Raw genomic sequence first — 12672 nt, 5'->3', positions numbered from 1 at the left:
ATGAGATTCGAGGATGCTACCACTGTCTCTACCTAGAGGGGAATGGCTTCGGTCCTTTGTCACGACTGATCCATTTCCATGACCAGGTCTGTATCAAACTCTATGTGATAGAGATGTGGCGACACAAGGAGGCGCTTCTACGACAGATCAGAGAGCAGCAGGGGTTAGTCAGACCACTACAGGACATAGAGGGTGATCGGGCACAGCGGCACGTCACAGACTTCTATACATTTGAGTCAGCTCCCGGACACAGTGGAGTGGAGGAAGAGGAGCTAGCTGATATGAGAGCAGTCTGGATGAGCAGCCGGCACAGTACTGCTAAGAGAGGGACGCAAAGGCCACATGTGCGACAGACAGCCCTTAGAGTACACTCTATTGAGGTCTGACCTATCACAGCTTTCCTCAGAGGAGACCGACAGAGACGAGGGATTACTCTAGACATAGCCCAGAGAATCCAGAGAGCAAGGAGACCGCATCCCCCGCCACAGCTCGACAGACGCAGATACGAGATATTTTTGCAGCTCACCAGAGAGCCATCACTGTACCACGCTTCAGTTTCGTCCCAATGCCTGGATAGATTGATTGATATGATATGATTATGATTATGATTCTGTTAGCATAGTATAGTACTCAGCAAGGGTCCTAGCGTACCCTTTGCTTCAGCCCACTGAGGCTTGTATGAGTTCGCTTTTCTGTGTGCTTTGTCCCATAGGCTCGCAAGGTCTCCTGCGGACATTAATATATCTTTCTTTCTTTCTCCCTCCCTCCCTCCCTCCCTCCCTCCCTCCCTCTCTCTCTCTCTCTCTCTCTCTCTCTCTCTCTCTCTCTCTCTCTCTCCCCCCCCCCCCCCCCCCCCCCCCCCGCGCCCCCTCCCTCCCCCTGTGTGTGTGTGTCTCTCTCTCTCTCTCTCTCTCTCTCCCCCCCCCCCCTCAACTCCCTCAACTCCTTTAACATCCATCAGGACTCGGTACTCTACAGTTGCAGCGATGACACCCTCTCCATATGCACGGAATTACCAACAAGAAGGCTCAAAACGACCCATCCTCGGGCAACAAGATCAGAGTTTTTATCTGCAGCAGGCAGTGAGTGAGCTACAATTGGAGCTGGCAGAAGTAAAGGCCCAACTTCACATTCTGGAAGGGCCTGGTAAGCAGGTCACACTGAAGTACAAACTACTAAGAAGGAAGTGATTGTGGAAGTGGACAACAAAGCAAGTAAGTCTGATATTCAAACAGAGATTAAAGAACACAAAGCTAGATGTGATAATGCGCTGAAGATTAGAATAGGGGGACTCCCAAAAGATTGGTACAAAGAGGAAGACACAGATAGTGAAATATTAACAAAGATCAAAGCAAGCTTGCCCAACATTGGATGGGTGAATGGTGATGAGTAGGATGATGACGACGCCAGGCCAGCTTCTATTTTGGACTATAGAGGTTATGCAAGCCTTACACTAAAGTCAAAAGATATGCGGATCAACCTTCTTCGACAATCTTACAAGTTGAAGGGCACCAAGGTATGGATAGCAGAGGAGCTTACACAAGCTCAACTCAAGATTAAGGCAACTGAATTAGCTAAACTCAGGGCTACCAGAATGGATGGAAAATGGGTAGTTTACCGTGAAGGCGTAGCACTAATTAGAGAGTTTAAATCAAAAGCAAAAGACTCTCAGTCTTAAACTAATGTATGGCTGTTTACTCTTCCAGAATATCATGTAGGTACTCTAAATAATATGGGTTGCTTTTTGCACTCCTTGGGAGCTGCCATGTGCCCTCCCTAAAGCAGATGTACTAGAGGGTTTCTTGCTATCCCATAGACCTTTTGGTCTCCAGTGGATGTTAATAGACTTTCTTTATTTTCTTTCTTTCTCTTTTGTATTGTGTCCATAGCTTTGGACGGAAATATATATTCTTTTGGTAGCTTCTATATCTGGCTGGTTCATTGTCTATCGATGAGTCTGCACATCTATGTGATGCATATTAAGTTAAGAAGTTTGTGATCCCACTCCCCACACACACTGTGTGAGCTCCTGGGCTATTCTATCAGTCTTTCGCTGTGCGTACCCTCTGTTGGTCCATTTCTAACATGGTAGTAGAGCCCAAGTAGGAGGCTCACAGGTGTGGGAGCCTGAAGGCAAGGACCTTGCTGAAGGACCCTCCTGATTCAGAAGCTCTTGGGAATCAACTTCCACGACTAGATGATCATGCCCTTGCAGCCACCCTTGCGAGGAGGGTGGCTCAGGTTCAGTCAGGTGCGTACAGAGTTCTGGTCTACAAAAGGTTGAGTTTGTTTGACTTTGCTGTGTGGTTTAGCAGCATAGATATCGGTCTCTTCAGCCCTCTCTTCCTTCCTCCTTCCCCAGATTTGTTTCTTTTACCATCCCTAACTTTGGAGAGTTTGGGAAATTGGATGGGACAAATTACCTGATCTAGAAGGTGAAGATCCGGAGTCATTTAGTGGCTCGGAAGCTGTGGAAATTGACAATGGGAGTGGAGGCGAAGCCGGAGGATATGGTGGACAAGGAAACTAGATGGGACAAATTACCTAATTTGGAAGGTGAAGATGCGGAGTCATTTAGTGGCTCTCAGAAGCTATGGAAATTGACATAGGAAGTGAGGTGAAGTTGGAGGATATGGTGGACAAGGAGGGGAAGATACTCATAGTAGTAGATGGAGAGGAGCTCGAAGCTTGGGAAGACAGAGACGCCCATGCCTTGGCATTGATCATAGGGTCTACGACGGACTTTGTGCTTCCTTACATCTAGATGGCTGACACGCTAGTAGAGGCATGGACCCATGAAGGATCTGTACGAGACAGATAACACATCTCGGATCTTGCTTCTTCAGCATTAGCTCTACAACCTGGATATGGATGAGGGAGATTCGGTACATGACCACTTGACGAAGGTCAAGGTGGGGAGGAATCAACTGACATCAGTTGGTCAGAAGGTGGACTCATGCCATTTGGCCTTGATGGTACTGAGGAGACTACTTGAGAGTTTCAAAAGCTTCGTGATGACTGTGACAGCAAGACAGAGAGGAGTTGGGTCCATTAGTGCTACAAGAAGAAGCTAGGGAGAAGCTCTACAACAACGACAAAGATGACAAGGCATTGTTGACGAAGGATTCTGATGGCAAAGGGAAGGTCACGCCTAATGGTGGCAAGTCCTAGAAGGATGGCTCTGATGACGAGGACACTTCTAAGAAGAAGCAGAAGAAGAACTGCTTCTATTATGACACAACAGGCCATTTTGCGAAGGATTGCAGAAAGAAGAAGGCGGATCATAAAAGGAGTCCGACTCAGATTCAGAGGGCAACACAAAAGCCAAAGCTAATGTGGTAATCAAGGAACTGTTCTTGGTGACATCTCTGTGTGTTATAGAGGTTCGATATACCGACCTAGAAACCACAATGATGATGTCTGACATTGAGATGTGGGTCGACGAGGAGTTAGAGACTTTTGTGAAGGTGAAGGACAGCATGGAGTGCTTGGAATCTTCCAGGTACGTGGCTGTTGATACTGACATGAGGGTGGATTCCATGGAGTACCCTAGGGTTTCATGTTCAGATGGATGCTATCATTTAGAAGGGGGCAGTACAAGATTGCATAGGTTTTTGGTATGTGCCTCGATGAGGTGCATGGTTTGGTATAAGAGCAAGTACATAGGCAATGATCTTGTATGTACTTGATGTTCTTAAGCTAAGCCTTTATAGCATGCTGTGGAGAGAATCTGCTCTTCAAATGTCTCAGGTCATGCGAGATTGGAAGGAATGGGCCTTCTTCGATGGAAGAAGGGGAAGGGTGGGTGCTTCTTCAAATCTCGAACACATATTGTTGGAAGGTGATGGACAATTTGTAATGAAGCCAGAAGAGTACCTGCTTAAGAGCTCGGCGAGAGTTCGTGGTCCAGGTTATTCATTTGTTACGGACCTCGTCAAAGGAAGGACGGGTTGAAACAGACCCTCAGAGCATGGTGCCTGGAAGACTCCAGGTTGTTCACTCATTATGAGGGGGACAACTGGAAGATTGTGGCGTTTGGATTGTTCGAGTTCGAAGGCGGGAACGTGACTGAAGGTGGTGGTGCCAGGAGTTGCTACCAGAGATGGACCTGTCTTCCAGGATGGTTTGCGAAAGCGGAACCAGACTTGGTGGAGCAGGAGCCACTGGATGAAAAGCCAGGAAAAGATTTCGACATCGAATGGTTCTAGAGGACTACGACTAGGGAGTTACTAAAGCATCGCCATCAACGTGTTGGCATTGGGCCGAGATGTGTCAGTGAGAGGGGGTGTTGGAAAGGTCACCTCCCCATTTGTAAGCCCCCATATGAGGAGAGCGTGGGGGAGGGAGACCTGGGGCATTGGCCCATAGGAAAGAGTGAAGAAAAGGGGCTGCCACATGGACAGCATGATGGCTGTCATGTGGGCAGCACACAGCAAAGGGCAAAGGCTGCCACATGGGCAGCACACAGGCTGCCATATGGGCAGCTGTCAAGGCTGGCAGACGGCGCTGATGGATGGCTACACATGGCGGGGTGCTGCAGCAGCAAAGGCACACACGTGGAAGCAGGGACAGGTCCTACAAGAGTGCCATACAGAGGCGCCTGCAAAGGAGGCAGAGGTGGAGGCTATGGTGGGCCAGCCACGTGGCCATAGATGTGCCCAAGGGTGGGGCCCAATGGGGGCTGCCCTTGGGGCCAGGCAGCAGCCCAAAAGAGCCTAGCAACAGCCCTTATATAGGGCAGGAAAAGGGGGCAGAAAGTCGGCTCAGGAGGGGCTAGTAAAGTCGGCTGAGGGGGGGGCAGAAAGTCGGCCACTTCCCCCCCTGCAGTCGGTTGGTTTTGGGGACGCTCATCCCCTATAAAAGGAGGGCCTGGAGGCCCTCATTCATCATCTTTTGCAGCAGCACTTGAGGGAGCAGGAAGGAGCAGCAGAGCAGCACCAGTTGGGCCTATGACCAGAAGGTGAACTGGGCTGAGGAGCTGCAGACTTAGCTCACAGAGGGCTGCCTACCTAGGCTTTACACAGGCAGTAAGGTAGAAGGATCTAGATGGAAAGTCTACATACGCTCGAGGTGGAGCACGTAGGCTCGAAATGGGCAGATAGTAGAAGTGCCTTGTGGTAAGATCAGAGGACCACACCATTGGTGGGACTCTAGATCTCTCTCGTATTGTGTCCATAGCTTTGGATGGAAATATATATTCTTTTGGTAGCTTCTATATCTGGCTGGTTCATTGTCTATTGATCAGTCAGCACATCTATGTGATGCCCATTAAGTTAAGAAGTTTGTGATTCCACTCCCCACACATACTGTGTGAGCTCTTGGGCTATTCTATCAGTCTTCCAAGTTTTCGTCCAAGTTGCAGCCTGCTGGGATTGTGATAATTCTTTCTATCTTAAATGGTGCGTTGCCCTATCGGCTAGATTTAGATTTAGATGCTCATTGGGGAGAGACTAAAATGAAAATGTTTAGACTTCACAAGCAGTTGTAGCTTGAATGAAGAGATTTTGGACTACTTTTTGATTAGCCTTCTCCTTTATTTCTCGCCTTTGTCATGGCTGAGTCTGCCCTTCACCTCCGGAGTGCCGACAGAAACTCAATACGAAGACTTTGTATAAATGGATGCTCAAGTATGTGTGGGTGTGTGGATTTGTATGTGTGAGAGCATATTTTTATACTAAGGTCTACACCCACTGTTGGGTGCTGATAACGTCAGAGGGGATGTCATAGTAGCTAGTCCCTTCTATGCATGATGGAGTTTATGGTTTTCAACCTTGTGAGTGACTATCATGAGATTGAAACTGCACTATGCGTGGATTCATCTAGGTATATATTCTATCAGTCTTCCATTGTCCGTACCCTCTGTTGGTCGATTTCTAACAGGGCAGCCATAGGTCTTGGAGTTTCCTCCTCTTTTAAGAGCACTGGGTAGCCATAGGCCCTTCTTTCTGATTTTGGATTGATTATTCCATTTAGGCATTTTCCATGCCACTGCTATGTAATAATCCTCTTGCTATGATCAACCCATCTGAGTCATTTCGATCTGGTGCCATTCTCCATCATATCAATATTCTTGGTCCAAATTCGTTGGAATGACAAAGCTCTTGACATCCTTGTTTCTAAGAAGCAAATAATGTCTGTAGATACACTTAGAGAAGTTTCCCATCATGTACTTATAATGTTTTTTATTGGCAAATCCATGCCCCTTTCACTTAGAGTTGATTGCTTCTTCTTTGACTTTCACAAGCCGGAGGACTACAGATAGTTCTGAAATGATTGCTTCTTCCAAGGCCTCTGTATTCCCCTCGGCTTCTTTGCCATGAGAGGTGTCTTCCTGAAACAAATTCAAGAAAACAATCCACTTTTCTCCTTGTATTGCCATACAAGGGTTAAATCTTCAAATAAACATAAGGCAAACTTTATCAACATGAAAGAGATACTTAGCCTTGTATATTTCTCAGAGCCTTTCTTTGACTTCTTTTCTTGAGAGACGCCTCGAGTCTTCTCTCACGGAGTGATTTGCTGATATACTAATACTGTTTCCAAGTAGTGTGAACCTCTTCTTGGAATGGCTTTAGAAAGAACTATTCTAAAATAAATTCCATTCACTACACAAGCGCTCCCGATTCTCAATGGTCTTCTTGCTACCAAACACTTATTGTGCTGGTCAGACATAAACTTGGAGGGTTCTCAAGCTTTCCAAAGGACATATAATTGACAGATGAACTGTAAAACTGTGTCATTTTGGCCATCTTGTATAAAACAAATCCCAATGGAAACTGTTGAATAATAGAATCTTGAGGAAAATACTGGCCTATAATGACCTGAAAATACTGCCATATTGAGGGCTGGTACTTGAGCATGTCATGCTCCATAACAAGAAAACAACAAAACTGAATATCATAAGTCAAACTCCTCTGGAACTGAGATAATATAACTTGAAGCTGAAATACTTAATCACTAATGACCACATGGAATCCCGCCATGAATGATTGGATACTTGATCATCTCATCCTCCATAAGAACATAACTGATTATCATGACTCGTTATCATAACTCAATTCCTTAATTGAAGATCATAAAATCAGGCACATGACTATCAACTTGCCAACTTAACTCTTCAATTCATAAAAGATATACAAGTAGTCTTAGACACTTCTCCTCTTTGGCATAAGCTGCTCAAACCCATAAACTGGATAACTTTGAGATTCTTTTGTCCTGGTACTATGTATACAAAAGTTTGATGAGACCAAACAAATAGTCCATAGCCTTGACCACATAGATCACATGAAACTGGTTCCGTAATAGAGACTATATCACTCGTGTACAATAATTTGGAATCCTCCAACACTGAAAATATAACTCGAAATAACTAGTATGTATAAGCAATCTTGTGTGCTTGGCTTTTGATTCCTGAAACAATCAAGGAAACAACACACTTCTTTCCTTGTAAGATACAAGGGTTAGATCTTTAAATAAGGATAAATCAAACTTCATAATCATGAAATAAAATATTTAGCTTTAGATTTCCCATAACATCTCTGAAAGCACTTTGTCCAATGACAAGCTTTCACTAAGAAGTGGTTCTTTCCTGCTTTTGCCAATTCAGCTAATAGTTCTCGATAGGAATCCTCATCCTGGGACCTTCTCCCCTTTATCATGCAATCTTGCTTAGGTGCTTATACTTGCGAGGGCTGAATGGTCGCGTCTATGATGAGAAAATCGAAATAGCAACTGCTGCTTTTTACTGCTTTTCGTTGCTTTTTGTTGCTTTTACTACTTTTTTTAAAAATGCCACTTTGAAGAAAGGGAGGTACAAAAAGCGGTTGCTTTTTGTGAAAAGGGGATGCTTTTTTTTGGGAGAAGCAGATGCTTTTTGTGAAAAGCAAGTGATTTTGGCTGTGAGAATTTTGAGTAAGAGATTGGAAGCACGTCACCAAGGACGACGACAGGATGAACTTCTTTCCCACTTGATAGATCACAGAGAAGAGAAGAAAACAGCCAAGAGATAGGGCGATAGAGAGAGAAGAGACATCTGGCCAATACGAATTTGTGCCTCCTAGAAGATGCGCCTTAGCTCCTAGCCTCCAAATAGCAATGCCCCACCTTCTTGGATGTGTATTAGTTCACAAACAAGAGTGCCCCACCTTCTCGAGCCAGAATTAGGTCACAGTTGGTGCGCCTCACCCTCTAGCACTAGAACCAATAAAAAAACAGGTGTGCCTTATCTTGATTCACGGCGGCTTCATGCTAGCCTTGGACCGTTTCCACCAAGGAAAGTGGAAATACTATGCTCTGATGCCGCTGAAACCGGACCAAAAACCCTAAAAACGAATCACTGTTGGTAGAAATGTAGCTTGGATCTTCGATTCGCAGCATATAATCGAATTTCTAGAAAACAGGGAAAAACAACATGTAATATCTTCGTCTGATGAGGAGCAGCAGCAGATTTCTTTTGGGAACCAAGAGAGGGAGAGAAAGAACAGAGATTGCTACTTCCACGCAATATTTTTGCAATATTTCACGGAGAACACAAACTGAAATCTTAAAATTTGAATTGCAGCACTTATCTCAAAGATTCTTCATGATAGAACAGAGGGAGCGAAGGAGACACAGCACGCGCAATACTAGGGCCCAGAAATAAGGGCTAGACCCCTGAAGGTCTTTACGTGGCCACTGATAGCAGGCGCAACAGAGATCCAAATCTTGAGGCACGCCGCACTCAACAACGGATGGACATGCAGATCACATTTAGCGATCGCCCATCCATGCTCAAGCCTGGGATACGACCCACAGGGGTTATGATAGCCTTGGTCAGGAGCAGAGCCATTGCCAGATGGCAGCACCTACAGACAGTTGCCAGCGCTTGTCAGTACCTCTCTGACACATATTGTGGGGGCACTTTGCATTGAAGAGAGCCAGCCAGCCTTGATGGTGATTGACTTGATAACGATGATGATGATGATGACGATGATGATGCCATTACTGATGATATGACTATGTACTACTTAGCACTTAGCATTCAGCATGGGTGAGATGCTCGTTTAGTAGCTCCACCCTTTTTGCTTGTTATATCGATTTTCTATCAGTCTCATAGACCGATCGGTCTTTCGAAGACTAAAATACACTTTCTTTCTTTCTTTCTCAACCCAATCCGATAGACCTCCTATGGTGCGAACTCTCCCTTTGATGGACTTGTATAGGCTCATCACTCCCCAAATCATGATCTTTGGAATTTGCATCTCCTGTAGCCTTCTAATCAGGCAGGATCGCGGAACAATGTCAAAGGCCTTTCGAAAGTCTACAAAGCAAGGGTAGACTTTCTTACGTCTCGACGTGTCTCCTCAATGATAGGCCTTAGGGTGAAGATGTGGTCTAGGGTGGATTGCTGTCTCTTTAATCTGCTCGTCCTAGTGCCCATTGCCCATGAGCCTCTGCGTGGTCGTTGATCTCTCTCTCCAGTAGCAGTCCATAGATCTTGGCCAAAGTGTGGCCAATCATAAGAGTGCGGTACTTACAGTGTCCATTGGATCCCTTGCTTTGTGTATCGGTACAATGGTGGTGGTGCTCCAAGCGGGTGGAAAGTCGTGACATACCGCATGATTGAACATCTGCGCTAGAACCCGAGCCAAGGCCTTCTACCCATGAGCGAAGTGCTCAATCCATAACCCCTCATGATCTTGTGCCCTCCGGTTATGGAGACGACGTAGTGCAGCATGTACATTCTGTGCAGTGAATAAGTGACAAGTAGTGGACTAGACATAGAGGACATATCGGGTGGTGCGTGCATCAGGACGTCATAGAGAGAGCATGCATATGTGTGCCAAGTATCTTGGGTCTGTGATGGGAATAGGTGGCTTCCCCTCCGATAGAAGTCCCCCTCCAATGGTAGGATCTGTGCCTTGGAATGAGCTGAGCACCTCATACATCTTGTGTGTGAGGAAAATGTGCTTCTTATGCCATGCCAATTGTCGTGAGATCCGCCATTCGTCAGTTGATGTTAGATGGCCTAAGGCTCGTTCACGTGTGAGTTCTCATCTCTCTGCACTCGTCATCGAATCAAGGGTTTTGAGGCATCTTCCCGATTGGGGCATGTGCAGATCAGGTCGTGGGGAAAGATCCGGTGGTAGCCTCTTGAGTGTCAGAGGTGTGGGTGAGGTCTGTATCATCTTCAGTAGGGATGGAAGCTCTCAGGCTAGGTGGCTCACATACATTGGATCAAGGGCACGATCAAAGTGAATTTGGACATAAGTGGGTCCCTCCCTGTGACTAGTATGTTAACAGAGATACAAAAGGCTAGGTATGAATGATCAGCACTGAGTGGGGGGGGGGAGGTACAACAAAGTCGTATATCTGTGAGGCAAAGGCTAAGGGACCCAACAGGTAGTCCACTATCCTTGTTGCCTCGCCATGTGGGAAACAAGTTAGCTCGCGAGATGATGGCCATCTCTGGGTATCTTGCTGTTGTGCAGGTCCATGAGCAGCTGGAGTGAACCCGAAGGGTCCTGCAGCTCCAGGTGACGATTCAGGGGGCAGACAGTAACCCTGTGCTGTCTCTCGACCTTGTAGGTGATGGCAAATAGGGGTGGGGGGAGGCTGGAGCAGTTCGCGGCGGCTGGGGCAGTATAGTGCCCGGAAGGGCCAAATGGGAGGGCGAGGGGCCCTGAGTTGCAGGCTGCGGCCCCACGCTGAGAGAGAGAGAGAGAGAGAGAGAGAGAGACTTCTTCGAAAGGTCTCGCGGGTCTATGAGACAAAGTACAATATCTAAGTGACACATGCTCATACAAGCCACGAGGGGCTAGGCAAAGGGCTTACTAAGACCCTTTGCTTTGTGCTATACTAGACTAAAATCAGTCACAGGGCAGGAATCAGAAGACATATCTAGGTGCCATGGTGGTGCTCCTGTGGGCTGCAAAAATGTCTCGTAACTATGTCTGTCTAGTCGTCTCACGCTATGGAGGAGGCGTGGTCTCCGAGCTCTTTGTACTCGGTGGCCCATATTAATAGTGACGCCTCTGGTCTTAGTCTCCTCCAAATAGAGCTGTTATGGGCTGGACCTCCATCATGCGTGCTCTGGTCTGTCACTGCATCATGGGTGGCTCTTGCGTCTGTGGCTGTGGTTGTATCCCTCCTTGTCGTAAGAAATGCTCTTCCATCTCTATCTCACCCTATGTGCATAGCCTGCAAATCCGCTGCTCCCTAGGTGTGCTTGCTGCTCTCAGCTGATGGGATGAGACCGGCATCTGCCCAATGGCAATCCTAAGGCATGTGAGACTCGTGTATCCTCTAGATATGGGGGTTTGATGATCACTCCATTCTCTGACACTCTCAGGAAGTGGTCGCGATAGAATACCATGCCATGTGGGCCCCACTCTCTGCCATTCGCATAGATAACTCCAGTGCCACTCTTGGTAGCCTCTCCCTAGGTAAGGCCCAGACCATGTGGAGATAAGTAACTACTTGGGGAGGCACAGAGAGAGAGAGAGAGAGAGAGAGAGAGAGAGAGAGAGAGAGAGAGAGAGAGATTGTTTTTTACTTTGTAGCAGCGATGCCAAGGAACCAATTCTGACTCATATGAAGCAATTCCAGGTAGGAATTGAACGCGCACACAGGACGACATGAACCAAAGCCTCAACCACCAAGACCCATGCAGGTTTTACAAAACTTGGTGGGGAAGGATGGATTATATACTGAGAAAAGAAAAAAAAGAAAGATATATTAACGTCTTCAGAAGCCCTCGCGGGACTATATGAGAGAGAGAGAGAGAGAGAGAGAGAGAGAGAGAGAGAGACTATAGTGCTACTGAATCATGATGAGGATGTAAGATGTGATGTCTTGGAATGTACTAAATTTAGTGTTGAAACAAGCTATAAGAACTATAAACTAGCTTGGCTTGCTGGCATAATACTTCTGGGGAAAATGGTACCTTACGAATATTGCTAGAAATTGATATGAGAAGAGCTAAAAGGTTTTTACGCCCCCTGCCGACAGTGATGCAGGCTCTTCAAGACCTCTGCTGCTTTCTCTGGGTTTGAAAGATCATTCACTGGTGAGGTTTGATCTTCACTTCCATTTATATTTCTTCTCTGGCTACTTCACAATTGGAGCTCATGATATTTTTTTAAAATATTTGATAATAGGAGACTCTCAAGGGAATCATCACAGCAGTACTTGCCAACAAGATATGGTGAATCACTGCATTCTTCGATCCAAGCAGCTACTACTGAATGTGATCTACTGCAAGTGGGAAAACAGTTAGGCTTCCAGAATGACGTACAGGACCTAATGTCAAAATTGATGACAGCCTTGCTCATCTTCCAGCACATGGAAAATGGCCATGTTTTATGTCAACTTTTAAACTAATTAGGGGATAAGAAAGGAAGCAAGAAAAGATGGCATGATAACAAAATTGTCAAATGCATTTTATTTTAGACTGTAAGATACAAATTGAGTCCAAAGTACTTGAAACTCTTCTTATTGGTATTTCTTGAACAGGCTATGACCGGGTAAATTTTCATTGAGCTCTTAAATAATATTTTTTGTAGTCACTGAAAAGGTCTCAACAGAGTAATGTCAATAAGTTAATGCCATTGCATGTTTAATAGATGATTTATTTCTCTTGGGGGAAAAAAGCATGTCAATGTGCTTACCTAAACCGGCTAGAAGCCTGCACAC

At 46.0% G+C, this 12672-nt stretch overlaps 1 protein-coding gene across 1 annotated transcript in view; it reads left to right on the top strand.

Annotated features, from left to right (window-relative positions):
• Positions 1-12622, top strand: part of LOC147902257 (proteasome assembly chaperone-like protein) — a 38303-nt gene extending 25681 nt beyond the window's left edge. Inside the window, exons 8-10 of the mRNA XM_087375055.1 lie at positions 11989-12046; positions 12138-12503; positions 12543-12622. Of these exons, the coding sequence (XP_087231181.1) occupies positions 11989-12046; positions 12138-12188 (109 nt within the window). The 3' untranslated portion in view covers positions 12189-12503; positions 12543-12622. The remainder of the gene's footprint in view (positions 1-11988; positions 12047-12137; positions 12504-12542) is intronic.
• The last annotated feature ends 50 nt before the right edge of the window (positions 12623-12672 follow it).

The sequence above is a fragment of the Dipteris shenzhenensis genome, chromosome 5 (genome assembly GCF_047967505.1).
Source record: "Dipteris shenzhenensis isolate YYH24624 ecotype China chromosome 5, Dip_SZ_1.0, whole genome shotgun sequence".
Classification (NCBI taxonomy): Eukaryota; Viridiplantae; Streptophyta; class Polypodiopsida; order Gleicheniales; family Dipteridaceae; genus Dipteris; species Dipteris shenzhenensis.
Note: the sequence above shows the minus strand (reverse complement) of the source record. Positions and strands in the feature narration are given on the sequence as shown.